This window comes from Palaemon carinicauda, chromosome 1 (genome assembly GCF_036898095.1).
Source record: "Palaemon carinicauda isolate YSFRI2023 chromosome 1, ASM3689809v2, whole genome shotgun sequence".
Lineage (NCBI taxonomy): Eukaryota > Metazoa > Arthropoda > Malacostraca > Decapoda > Palaemonidae > Palaemon > Palaemon carinicauda.
This window is the reverse complement of record NC_090725.1, coordinates 79,665,470-79,680,632: the sequence shown is the minus strand read 5'-3', so window position 1 is coordinate 79,680,632 and position 15,163 is coordinate 79,665,470. Positions and strand designations below refer to the sequence as shown.

General features: G+C 33.8%; 1 protein-coding gene across 2 annotated transcripts in view; it reads right to left on the bottom strand.

Annotated features, from left to right (window-relative positions):
• Positions 1-15,163, bottom strand: part of LOC137642542 (pyrokinin-1 receptor-like) — a 613,424-nt gene that overhangs the window by 63,790 nt on the left and 534,471 nt on the right. For both annotated transcript variants that reach the window (XM_068375190.1, XM_068375200.1), the window contains exon 4: positions 839-1,801. In XM_068375190.1, the coding sequence (XP_068231291.1) occupies positions 839-1,736 (898 nt within the window). In that variant the 5' untranslated portion in view covers positions 1,737-1,801. The remainder of the gene's footprint in view (positions 1-838; positions 1,802-15,163) is intronic.

Below are 15,163 nucleotides of genomic sequence, written 5' to 3'. Positions count from 1 at the left end.
TTAGAGCAATTTAAAAAATATATATTGCAAAATGTGCTCGAAAAAAAACTCTTGGGGGTTAAGGGTTGGAAAGTTCCAAATAACCTGGGGGTAAAAGGGTTAAATGCTTTGGTTATACAAGGAAAATGAAGGACGATAACAATGTACATATAATTTGGATGTTTTAGAAAAGAGGAAGAGAGAAGACCAACAACTTACTGCTTATTTGAAAATGAAGTGTTGAAACAGAAGCGTTAGAATCCAGTCCTTGATTCATCTGGTAAATTGATGAACGAAAGTGAGTGGAATGAAGTATTGGTGAGTGTTTTATCTGTAAAATAATTCTTTGTAAGTTCTGAAGTTTTGTTATCACCGTTTGATGTGAGAGCTACAGATATATAGTGTGTTTTAAGAATTTATGTTTAATGAGAGAGCCATAGAAATATTGTTTTAAGAATGTAATGTGACAGCTAAGATATCAAAGGAAGTATACCTTTTTTTCAGTATCTAGGGAAAGACTTCAATGCGAAGTGAAAATTTATCCTGTAAAATGGATGCAGATACAGTACATTGATTCATAATTTTATATATTGTATATACAATATATATATATATATATATATATATATATATATATATATATATATATATATATAATATACATACATACATGCATACATTGTAATGTATAAGTAACCTCATCTTTCTGCATAATAGTACTGAAGACATTCTTTTGATTCTGATATATTGTGCTCTTTAAATAGCATCCAAGTTCTCTCCAGATCTAACACCAGGGATATGATTTCTTATCGTTAGATTGATCATTAATATAATTTAGATATTGTTTACCATTCCTTACCTAACATTTTGATGACAGCCTTGTTTCGTGACCCATCATTGGTTGACGAACAGTTATGAGATGCAATGGAAGGCACGGTCCTAGCAATGCGAGCCGACTTCTGCAGCTGGATGGCAATGCATGCATAGAGGACCGTGATCAGCAGCATGGGTGCCACAAAGAAAAGGACTGACGATATATCGAAGACCCAATTCAGTGGCTTCTTAATCATGCAGGTTGCAGTGCTTGGATTGTCCTCTCCACTCGTGGTTGGAGAGTAAACTATGCCATACTGGATTGCTATGGGGATAGCACAAGCTGTAGCAACAGCCCAAATGACGGCGATAGATCGTATGACACGCCCCAACTGGGACATTGTGTGAGATCTAAGTGGGTGGCATATGCCTATGTATCTTTCCACAGTAAACGCTGCTATCGTCAGGATGGAGGCATTGGTGGAAATCTCCGCTGTGAAACCTCTGATGAAACAAAATTCCGCACCGAAGATATAAGGCGAGCCCCACCATAAGTGGTATATCTCCTCGGGCATTCCAAACGCCAGTAGAAGAAGGTCGCTGATGGCCATGGAAAAGAGATAGTAATTGGTGGCGGTGTGCATGATACGGTTCCTCACAATGACGATGCACGTGGCCGTGTTCCCGACGACTCCCGTGATGGTGATTAGCATGTAGATTACTGTCATTGTAATAGTCATGCTTAAGTCGTGGTTGTAAAGAGTCTCATTGTTCGAACCCTCATCGCCATTGAGGATTTCTGTAGAACTTTCAGGTATGTCACTAATGTTCAGAAAGCTGGAGGTTGATGGAGTCACTGTAGTTGAGTAGGAGGTCAAGGGAACCTCCTTCACTGTAGCGAGGAGAGTTGACGAGAAGTCTGTTGTCGTACTTGGAGAACTCATTTTTGCCAACTCTGTTGTAGATGCTGCGAGGTCCTCCAATTTTGCGTTTAGGATATCTTTCCTCCCTGTGGAAAGGAAAATTGAAAAGTCAATGTTAACATTTAGTCATTGTATTTTAGTCTAATTACATTTCTCTCTCTCTCTCTCTCTCTCTCCTCTCTCTCTCTCTCTCTCTCTCTCTCTCTCTCTCTCTCTCTCTCTCTTTTGGGATATGTGAGACATGTTTTGCATATAAAATAAGATTTGATTGTAATTTTTTTCTGAAAAGCAACGATCTCTCTCTCTCTCTCTCTCTCTCTCTCTCTCTCTCTCTCTCTCTCTCTCTTCTCTCTCTCTCTCTCTCTTTTGGGGTATGTGAAACATGTTTTGCATATAAAATAAGATTTGATTTATTTTTTTTTGAAAAGCAACGATCTCTCTCTCTCTCTCTCTCTCTCTCTCTCTCTCTCTCTCTCTCTCTCTCTCTCTCTCTCTCTCTCTCTCTCTCGTTGCAATGCAAAACAATGTTATCAAGTTGATAGAAATTTTGAAACTAATTTTATGTAAATGTTAAACGTATTTAAGATATTCACTGTTCTTGCTATTTGATATTCTAGATTTCAGTATCTTATTGTGCCATGTATATCTAATTATTCTGAAAGTAGGATGCATCATTGGTATTAAAGATAATTGAGTCAATAATTTTGAAAGGAATATTAAAAAGAAGAGCAAAATAAGAGAGAGAGAGAGAGAGAGAGAGAGAGAGAGAGAGAGAGAGAGAGAGAGAGAGAGAGAGAGAGAGAGAGAGAGAGAGAGAGAGAGAGTCATCCATTAATAATAAGGATGTTTGATTATTGCAATTTATCAAGATAAAATCGATGTCATTTGCTAGATGAAGCGGGATGAGAAAGTCTAAATTTTGTTAAGGTAGGAAGGAATATTTCATATCAGATTTAAAAACTAGTTACCTCCGCCAAGGAGGGTATATTTTTGAGTCGGTTTATTTATTTGTTTATTTGTCTGTGTGTCTATAGAGAAGGTTTCATCAAAACTACTCAACGGATTTTGACTAAATTTTCACCACAGATAGATCTTAGGTCATGGACGACCCCATTCGATTTTGGAGATGATCCGGATTTGCATTTTCCACAATTTTAAAGATTACGTCCAAACGAATTGATATATTGGAGTTTCACCAAATTTTAAATGTGGATAGATATTATGCATCAGAAGAAACCGTGAAATTTTGGAGGTGATATGGTTAAAGATAACGATTTTAGATCAACATTTCACTTTTCACACTCTACCGTACAGTCAGCATTTGAAAAGTGGGAGACGATGTCCGCAGACTACTGTACAGTCAGCATTTGAAAAGTGGGAGACGATGTCCGCAGACTACTGTACAGTCAGCATTTGAAAAGTGGGAGACGATGTCCGCAGACTACTGTACAGTCAGCATTTGAAAAGTGGGAGACGATGTCCGTAGAATGTAGGTAAATTTCGGCAATATTCATTGGAGGTCTGAAATCTCTGATTGCTCATGCATCACAAGTGAATTAATAACGAAGTATATTGAAAGTTGCGCGGCCAGGACAAACGTTATAAACTGAATCACAAACAAGATGAAAGGCGTGTAGCCAATCCAATAGAAGATTGGGTGCAGTTGGATGGACGGGCAAAGGTATCATAGGTTGGACAAGTAGCCAAGCCAAATAATTGAGGTAGGGGTGCATAAAAATTAAGGAAGGGCATTGATAGATGAAATGGAAGTACATTTGTTTTAAGTGATGAACATTATTGGAAGGCGAAATGCTTATGTAAGAGTAATCATTGAAGGTATTTGAAAAAAAAAAGGTATTCTTGGTTTGGGAAGAATCATAGATAATTGAAAAATGAGGAGCCATTGCATTTGCTAACAGCCAAACCATTTGAAAGATGAGGGGAATTGCAAAAGATACTTGGCACAGTTTCGAACATACGATGCTGTTTCATTAAAGCATATAAATTAGATTTGATTTATATGGAATGCATGATAATTTTACCCTTTTCACTCGTTTGTCAACAATCTAACCTTTTTTAATCATCAAATTGGTGTTAGACTAACGGACTCCTGTAGCTGGGGCTTGGCATGAACCAAAAAAACCTTTCCTTTTCCTGCCTGTCTTTTCTTTTCTCAGACTGATTCTACTACTATCTAATGTCGCAAGAGGGTCTGCCCCTCTCTTTTATTCTTCTCCTGTACTTCTCTTTCTCCCTATTTCCTTAATCTTTCCCATCCCGAGTACCTGCCTTCGAGCTATAAACTGGATTGTATCCAGGGGTACTCTTCCTTTCCCCATATTCCCCACTTCCCTATTATTATTATTATTATTATTATTATTATTATTATTATTATTATAAAAACTAAGGGAGAATTAATGAAGAAAGACTATAATGACTGAAATAATAATACCAATTCCCTAATATCGCAAGAGGGTCTGCCCCTCTCTTTTATTCTTCTCCTGTACTTCTCTTTCTCCCTTTTTCCTTATTCTTTCCCATCCCGAGTACCTGCCTTCGGGCTATAAACTGGATTGTATCCAGGGGTACTTATCCTTTCCCCATATTCCCCACTTCCCTATCCTTATCCGTACCGTACTGTACCGTACTCGTTTGTTAAAGTTAACCGTTTCTTGCATCATTAATTTTTATTCCTATATCGGACATAACTGTTGTTCAAGGAGATTTATGAATAACGATGATATTATAACCAGATATTGTATAGGAATAACAACCATATCAGTATGATCGTCTGCATCACACTCAACTGTGTTGTGATCCCGAGCCTAACACAATAGATGTGTACCAACCGTGTGTCACACGATCGTACATAATTCATTTTGTGCTTGTATCTTCGCTCTCCCCTCGCACTAAAAAGAACCTGAAAAATCACGTCTGCTTTTCTCCTCTGTAACATTGTCGATTTCTCAACATGAAAAGTCTTGTTGCTTTGAGATTTTGTATATAAAGGAGAGTGTTCTACAATAAACTCAGTTGCTTTCACACTGCCTTTGAGTTCACAACCTTCTCTCAGCCCGTTACAGATGTAAGGCTCATTACTTTTGGCCATTGGACGAGACTCCATTTTAAATTCGCGACCCGGCACAGCCATACTAAAACAGATGTGAACTTCTGGTTCCGTGAATTATGTCGAGGAATGATTGGACTTATTCATGATGGGAGAAGAATGTTTTTACAATGCTTAGAAGTATTAAACAGTCGAAAAAAACGTAATATATTTTAATCTAAATATTTATAAAAGATATATTTGTGTTTGAGGACTTTATTTGATATGAAAATGGTGTAGAAATGGCTGATCTCTCATGCTGTATCAATTATTTTTATGTGGGATGGCGATGAGAGAAGTCAAGAGATGTACGAAAGAGAACATAAAGAAGAATACAAGAGAATGGGACACAAGCGAGAGATTATTATGAAACGTTAGCTTCTAAGTTTTGAGAGAGAGAGAGAGAGAGAGAGAGAGAGAGAGAGAGAGAGAGAGAGAGAGAGAGAGAGAGAGAGAGAGAGAGAGAGAGAGATTGGCATGAGCGGTGACTGATTAAATAATGTTATATTCATACAGTGAGCAAAGGCGTAATATGTCACCCTACTTATCTGACGTTTCTTGGGTGATCTAACTAACGAATACAGATCGAAAGAACTGAAAATTGCATTTGAAATTTGAATAGATGTTTTACAGTATATAAAATGCAATTAAAACTGATACTTATTACTGGAAAGAAATTGAGCAATAGTAGAGTACAGGTGACAATAATTTTGTTTTTATCTTTATGCAACGAAATATACAATAAAGATTTTTTTTTTTATCAAAGTGCTCATATTCTTGCATTTATTTTCATAGCATGTAAAAAGAATTCCCTTTTGAATAGAACATAAAACATAAAAAATGCAAATTAATGTTTTTTTTTTTATCAAAATGCTCATATTCTTGCATTTATTTTCATAGCATGTAAAAAGAATTCCTGTTTTAATAAAACATAAAACATAAAAAAAATGCAAATTAATGTTTTTTTTTTTATCAAAATGCTCATATTCTTGCATTTATTTTCATAGCATGTAAAAAGAATTCCCTTTGAATAGAACATAAAACATAAAAAATACAAATCAATGTTTTTTTTTTTTATCAAAATGCTCATATTCTTGCATTTATTTTCATAGCATATAAAAAGAATTCCCTTTGAATAGAACATAAAACATAAAAAATGCAATAATTTGAAAAAATACAAACAACTATACAGAAAAATTATATATACACTTGTAAAATCGCTCCCATGAGAAACATTTTCTGTGCCTGGTTACAACCGAACTTATAATAGATATGAACTTCTGGTTTAATGCATTATGCCAAAGAATGATTGCACTTTTTATGAGTTAAGCAGAATATCTTCGCAATGCTTAAGAGTATTAAAAAAAAAAAAAAAAAAACAGTAATCACGAAAAGTTTACTTAAAAACTGAGATAATTTTATTTTGAAATATTCATAGAAAATATAATATTTCACAGGTTGTGGCCTGATCGGTAACGTCTCTGCCTGGTGATCGCAGTCGGGGGTTCGAGTCCCGCTCAAACTCGTTAGTGCCATTAGTGTCTGCAACCTTACCATCCTTGTGAGATAAGGTTGGGGGGTTTGGGGGAGCCTATAGGTCTATCTGCTGAGTCATCAGCAGCCACTGCCTGGCCTCCTGGTCCTAGCTTGGGTGGAGAGGAGTCTTGGGCGCTGATCATATAATATATGGTCAGTCTCTAGGGCATTGTCCTGATTGCTAGGGCAATATCACTGTCCCTTGCCTCTGCCATTCATGAGCGACCTTTAAACCTTTAAACCTTTATGTTAGAGGACTATTTATTTGAAAATTGTGTATTAATAGCAGCTCTTTCAGTTTCAGGCTGGTAACAAGGGTTTTGAAGTAAATATGATTCATAATGAGCAGAGGTTATTAAATAATGCTATTTTATTTTTACAATGAGCAATGACGTCGTGTGTCAATGTACTTATATTGACATTTCATAGCGTAATTAACTAATAAATACAGATATAAAGAAATTTATAATTGAATTAAGTTACTATATAAAACATAAGTAAAACTGATATATGTTCAAAGGAAATTGAGCAATTGTGGGGCAAATACGTACAATACATTCTTATTTTTATATGATAAAATTTATAGTAACGTATTTTATCAAAATGTTCATACTTTTACAATTCCCTTTCAAATATAGTCCATTTCTTTTAGCGAGTCATATTTGCACCGACTCGCAACGGTGCCCTTTTAGCTCGGAAAAGTTTCCTGATCGCTGATTGGTTGGACGAGATAATTCTAACCAATCAGCGACCAGGAAACTTTTCCGAGCTAAAAGGGCACCGTTGCGAGTCGGTGCAAATATGACTCGCTAAAAGAAATGGACTATAGTATAAGAATATGACAGTTGCAATTATTTACAAGAGCATAAAAATGGCTAGAAATTTTTTGTATTTCTTGTGTAAAGGGCAGTCTTAACGGATCTTATCTTAGATAGTTGAATCAGTAGAACTTCAAAAGTTCAAAGTTGGAGCAAATCCTTTTTCGTTGACCAGGCGGACATGAGTCTTTTTATAGTTTATATGACATATTTGTTTTTGACGTTGTTAATAGTTTATATATGACATATCTGTTTCGACGTTGTTGCCTTTTTTAGAATGGTTTATTGTTAATTTGTTCTCTTCATTTATTTATTTCCTTATTTCCTTTCCTCACTGGGCTATTTTTCCCTATTGGGGCCCCTCGTCTTAGAGCATCTTGCTTTTCCAACTAGGGTTGTAGCTTGGATAGTAATAATAATAATAATAATATACCTTCTCTGCCATTTTGCATGATCAATAAGCAATGAATAACACCGAAAAATCCATAAAGATTGCTATGTAAAACTGAATAAACTTCTTATATAAATAATATATAGAATATATAGGTTTTGTCAGAAAACAATTAAGCAAATGTAGAGCAATAATGAACAATAAATGTTTATCTTTTCGTAACTAAATTGACGATAATGTTCATGTATTAGAATTTTTGCATATTCAATGTGAAAATACAAATAACGCCCTTTCAATTTATAGGTTAAAAAATGACAATTACAGTTATTTGCAAATGGACAGATATGGTTAAAAGACAAAAAAATCCATGCATTCAAAATTTTTATGTAAGAGAGTCTAAAAGGATCATAACTTAGTGTATAGTCTCTGTCAAGTCTTGCACATATTCTTAGCCCAACCTCCATTCAAAGCCTATGCTTAGTATCTGACACATATGTCACCTGCCTACCCTCCTGTGGTCTTCCTAGCCCCACTTCCTTCTCTTGGCTTACAGCCAGAATCTTTGTAAAAACATGTATTATGAGAGAGAGAGAGAGAGAGAGATGAGAGAGAGAGAGAGAGAACTAAGGTGTCATTTTTTAGAAACTGACTTGATGAGAATACAGAGAGAGAGAGAGAGAGAGAGAGAGAGAGAGAGAGAGATTGAAGTTAAGTTGTCATTTTTTAGAAACTGACTTAATGACGAGAGAGAGAGAGAGAGAGAGAGAGAGAAACTAAGTTGTCAATTTTAGAAACTGACTTGATGAGAATACAGAGAGAGAGAGAGAGAGAGAGAGAGAGAGAGAAACTAAGTTGTCAAATTTTAGAAACTGACTTGATGAGAATACAGAGAGAGAGAGAGAGAGAGAGAGAGAGAGAGAGAGAGAGAGAAACTGTTGTCATTTTTTTAGAAACTGACTTGATGAGAATACACCGAGAGAGAGAGAGAGAGAGAGAGACTAAGTTGTCATTTTTAGAAACTGACGATGAGAATACACCGAGAGAGAGAGAGAGAGAGAGAGAGAGAGAGAGAGAGAGAGAACTAAGTTGTCATTTTTTAGAAACCATTGTATAGGTAAGCAAATGAATAAATAACGAACAAACATATATAGTGTGTTGAAAAGGCCATTTCTTACATTAGAATAAAACATGAATGGTAACTAAAAGAGAGAAATATGAACAAGAAAAATAATTAATAGAAATAGCAATATTTCTATTTTTTCCCAATAAAAACTCTCATGACTAAAAATTATAACAATGTATCCATACACACATTCACAACTTATACAGTCAGCCCTTGATATTTGCGGGTTGTATCTTCACGGATTCAGTCATTCGGGATACAGAGAACCATATAACCTATTGAATAAAAAATTGGGTATTCGGGGTTTAGTGATAATAATTATAGTAATAAAGATAATGATAATACTAGATAGAAAAAATCACCAACTTCATGTTTTTAGAACACAACCCCCGAATAATATTGATAATAATAAAAAAGTATTTGAAAGCACACCACCCAATGATTAGTTTGTACTATGAAAATGAATTTCTACCTCATACTTGGGATCGAACGCTAGCCCCTTCTAATGAAAGGCCAGGTCGAAACCAACCAGGCCACGAGAGACCATAAAAGAAATTGGAACCTGACGCTACCTAGCTGTCCGAGGATTTACCTGGCGAGATATCAGTCTCTTGCCAGCGAGTTTTACCCAATTTCCCGGCCCACCACGTGACACAATTGGTAGTAAAGTTTCATTTTCTTTCATGACACTATTGTTGTAACAAGTGTCTGAATTCCTATCCTTGAAACATTTTGATTTTTTTATGAGGTCTTGTAGGATTAAAAGGACAAATAATGCTGCTGTTCAGTTCATAATAGTCATTGCTCTTGTTATAATTTTTATTGATGTTTTTGTTGTTGTTGCCTTTTGGACTAAAATGGAAGACTATCAATAATTACTATTTCTAACTCCAATGACATTAGATATACATTTTAAAGGTACTATTTCTAACTCCAATGACATTAGATATACATTTTAAAGTTACTATTTCTAACTCCAATGACATTAGATATACATTTTAAAGTTACTATTTCTAACTCCAATGACATCAGATATACATTTTAAAGGTACTATTTCTAACTCCAATGACATTAGATATACATTTTAAAGGTACTATATCTAACTCCAATGACATTAGATATACAGTTTAGAAGTTACTATTTTCTAACTCCAATGACATTAGATATACATTTTAAAGTTACTATTTCTAACTCCAATGACATTAGATATACATTTTAAAGTTACTATTTCTAACTCCAATGACATTAGATATACATTTTAAAGTTACTCTTTCTAACTCCAATGACATTAGATGTACATTTTAAAGTTACTCTTTCTAACTCCAATGACATTAGATATACATTTTAAAGTTACTATTTCTAACTCCAATGACATTAGATATACATTTTAAAGTTACTATTTCTAACTCCAATGACATTAGATATACATTTTAAAGTTACTCTTTCTAACTCCAATGACATTAGATGTACATTTTAAAGTTACTATTTCTAACTCCAATGACATTAGATATACATTTTAAAGTTACTATTCCTAACTCCAATGACATTAGATATACATTTTAAAGTTACTATTTCTAACTCCAATGACATTAGATATAGATTTTAAAGTTACTATTCCTAACTCCAATGACATTAGATATACATTTTAAAGTTACTATTTCTAACTCCAGTGACATTAGATATAGATTTTAAAGTTACTATTCCTAACTCCAATGACATTAGATATACATTTTAAAGTTACTATTTCTAACTCCAATGACATTAGATATAGATTTTAAAGTTACTATTCCTAACTCCAATGACATTAGATATACATTTTAAAGTTACTATTTCTAACTCCAATGACATTAGATATAGATTTTAAAGTTACTATTCCTAACTCCAATGACATTAGATATACATTTTAAAGTTACTATTTCTAACTCCAATGACATTAGATATAGATTTTAAAGTTACTATTCCTAACTCCAATGACATTAGATATACATTTTAAAGTTACTATTTCTAACTCCAGTGACATTAGATATACATTTTCAAGTTACTATTTCTAACTCCAATGACATTAGATGTACATTTTAAAGTTACTATTTCTAACTCCAATGACATTAGATGTACATTTTAAAGTTACTATTTCTAACTCCAATGACATTAGATATACATTTTAAAGTTACTATTTCTAACTCCAACGACATTAGATATACATTTAAAAGTTACTATTTCTAACTCCAATGACATTAGATGTACATTTTAAAGTTACTATTTCTAACTCCAATGACATTAGATGTACATTTTAAAGTGACTATTTCTAACTCCAATGACATTAGATATACATTTTAAAGTGACTATTTCTAACTCCAACGACATTAGATATACTGTACATTTTAAAGTTACTATTTCTAACTCCAATGACATTAGATATACATTTTAAAGTTACTATTTCTAACTCCAATGACATTAGATGTACATTTTAAAGTGACTATTTCTAACTCCAATGACATTAGATATACATTTTAAAGTTACTATTTCTAACTCCAACGACATTAGATATACTGTACATTTTAAAGTTACTATTTCTAACTCCAACGACATTAGATGTACATTTTAAAGTTACTATTTCTAACTCCAATGACATTAGATGTACATTTTAAAGTAACTATTTCTAACTCCAATGACATTAGATGTACATTTTAAAGTTACTATTTCTAACTCCAATGACATTAGATGTACATTTTAAAGTTACTATTTCTAACTCCAATGACATTAGATATACATTTAAAGTTACTATTTCTAACTCCAATGACATTAGATGTACATTTTAAAGTGACTATTTCTAACTCCAACGACATTAGATGTACATTTTAAAGTTACTATTTCTAACTCCAATGACATTAGATGTACATTTTAAAGTTACTATTTCCAACTCCAATGACATTAGATGTACATTTTAAAGTGACTATTTCTAACTCCAATGACATTAGATGTACATTTTAAAGTGACTATTTCTAACTCCAATGACATTAGATGTACATTTTAAAGTGACTATTTCTAACTCCAATGACATTAGATGTACATTTTAAAGTTACTATTTCTAACTCCAATGACATTAGATGTACATTTTAAAGTTACTATTTCCAACTCCAATGACATTAGATGTACATTTTAAAGTTACTATTTCTAACTCCAACGACATTAGATGTACATTTTAAAGTGACTATTTCTAACTCCAGTGACATTAGATGTACATTTTAAAGTAACTATTTCTAACTCCAATGACATTAGATGTACATTTTAAAGTGACTATTTCTAACTCCAACGACATTAGATGTACATTTTAAAGTGACTATTTCTAACTCCAACGACATTAGATGTACATTTTAAAGTGACTATTTCTAACTCCAACGACATTAGATGTACATTTTAAAGTGACTATTTCTAACTCCAACGACATTAGATGTACATTTTAAAGTTACTATTTCTAACTCCAATGACATTAGATGTACATTTTAAAGTTACTATTTCTAACTCCAATGACAGATATACATTTTAAAGTTACACCTGAGTTTTGCAGGAATCTCTGTAGGAGAAGCTTTTAGTCATTTGAAGATTCCCTAGGTGAGCCCAGGAATTGTTCCATTCAGTAGAACAGTGGTCTCCAGACTACTCTGGAAGTATTTGAAAGGGGCCCCCTTTTCCAGGTGGATTGAGGACCTTAGACTACTTCCTGGAATACCAGGAGGATTAACTTTTGTATTGAATCTTATTTACTCGACTAATTATAAGATGCATTATACGACCTCCTACAATCAGCAATTCTTTAAAAACAGTGGATAATTTCAGTAATCTTCCTCAGAAAAAATTAAATTTTGAATCTTGTCTCCAAGAATAAATATTAGCTCCAGTGCTTGTGGGGCGATGTGTTAATTTGCAGAAATGGGTCCAGTTTCTTTGAGAAATCTCCGAAAATAGGAGCAGAATTGTGTTTTTTTTTTTTTTTTTTTTTTTTTTTTTTTTTTTTTTTTTTTTTTTTTTTTTTTTTTTTTACATTAAACAAGAGATATGATTATTATTATAAGAAGCACACCATCAATTCTGGAGGTGGCTTAGAATGGCTTCCTAGTGAAATCTAGAGGCAATTTATTCAATTTATTTACAGAAAGAGAAGCCTTCCTCAGAAACTTCTCTCGGAAGCTAGTCGAAATCTTTAGGTTTGGGAATCCCAAGTCGTTAATATGTGCAAAAAATCACTTTGATATGTGAACTACCCGTAGTATCCATTTTCAATGTAATCTGACATTCTGAAGCTTAGATTTAAAATACAATGATTCTAATGAGAATATATCGCTTATTCAGCTCTCTATTTGGATGGCATTATTGGAATAAGTTTTTTTTTTTTTTCAGCCTTCCTTTGCCTTCTTCTTTATCTTTTACCCGTTTTAATATTAGGCCATTGTTTATTATCAGCCTTTTTATATACATTTTCGTGACACGAATACATCCCTTGAAATGGGTTTGTGTTGAACCTTTCCTTGTTGAAGATGGAGTTAAAAATATCTCCTGGAATGGCTATGTGTTGAAGCCTTCTCAGAAAAGATAGAGTCGAAACATCCCTTGGAAAGATGTAAGTATGAAACAATCCTTGTAAGGTGTAGAGATGGAAATATTCCTTGAAAAGGGCTCAAGCTGAAATCTTAACCGAAAGACCTTTGAATCTCTTAAGAAATTTTCTCAATCTAGCGATTTTTACTCCTTTTGTCTCCATGTGACATTTTACGCCCAGGAATTTCCAGTGATTTTCTCTTTATTTTATTATTTATGTGTATGCATTTTTACTAGATTATATAATACAGTATATTAAGGGAAAGGAAATTATTACAGTCACAGGGTAAAATGAAATTAGATTTCTAGAATGAATAGTTTTTGTGTTAAGTAACAACCGCAATGAGGACCAGGGGCATGAGGGATGGATTTTTTTTTGTACGGGGTCGTATTTAAACGGGTATTAGGGAGCACTGCAAATTTCCCTTCAAAAGGGATTGCATTGTAATCATCGCAGGACAAAGGTAGAGTTATAATATTACTAAATAAAGTGATAGTTTGAAACCTTTCCTGAAAAAAATGTATAGTCGAAAATATCACCTGGAGAAAAAACCTTCAACGGGAAACGGTCATAAGCTTCATGTTCAGTCACTCTTTCCTATCAGCCTTTGTCTACCTCTGTCTGGCGCATCTTGTTCTCTTAATCCTTTCTCCCTTCTGTCATTTGCCTTCCCCTTATTCTCCTTTCCATCCACCTTCATATTCATGGCCCTATAACAAAGATGGTCCTGTTTTCTTCACATAACATGACCAAAGCAAAGTACTCTTCTTTGCCGAACCTTCTTTGATAATTCTATTTGTTTTACGATTTTTCAAATAAAATAGTTTCCAGTCTAATTTATTCTTGTGACTGCACAGGTATGTAAACATCTATGTTTCTGCCCCTTCCATTTTCTGATCTTCGAGTTATTGTAATTATCTGTATCTCTTTCCTTGTAAACCATTGCTGGTCTATAGTCCATTTCTTTTAGCGATGCAGATTTGCACCGACTCGCAGCGGTGCCCTTTTAGCTCGGAAAAGTTTCCGGATCGCTGATTGGTTGGACGAGATAATTCCAACCAATCAGCGATCAGGAAACTTTTCCGAGCTAAAAGGGCACCGCTGCGAGTCGGTGCAAATATGCATCGCTAAAAGAAATGGACTATAGTTACACTTTAGTAGAAATGTCTTTTAACCTTCACATTGATCTCTTGTTGCACAAGATTCTGGGTGATATATTCTAATTTGTCAAAGGGCACATTTCTATCTTCTGTAACATTTGATCAACAAAACTTCTCTACCAAAACTATGTCGTCCAATGGCGTAGACAGAAATATTTAAAGGATGGAGTCCACTACATCTTTCGTAGCTAAGCATTTAGAAAGATTAAAAAAAATAGGATGTGAATTTTTGAATGCGTATTGAAAGAGTGACATTTTGAAAGAGTGGGATAACAAACTAGGGACAAATTGTACTGAAAATTCAGAAGGGTTGCATAAAAAAGTGCCATAAAAATTGAAAATATAACAAAACAATTGTGAAAAATTGAAATGAAATGAATATTCACAATAGTGACAACAAAAAAACTCACATTAAGCAATATATTATCAGGACGTTCAAACCCCCCCCCCTCTCTCTCTCTCTCTCTCTCTCTCTCTCTCTCTCTCTCTCTCTCTCTCTCTCTCTAATGGTATCTTCATTGTTACAACTGCTAAATGATAGTTATGGATACTTGCACTGACTTCACAGTACTGTACTTGCATCTGATAGAATAATAGTTGTTCGAGAAAATGCATAATCTAAAGATATTTTCAAGGAAATATTTCAGTAGTCTGAGAGCTTTTGGCTGGATTATCTATTACCTAAGAGCGAAGATTTTATTTTCAAATCCTCTTACC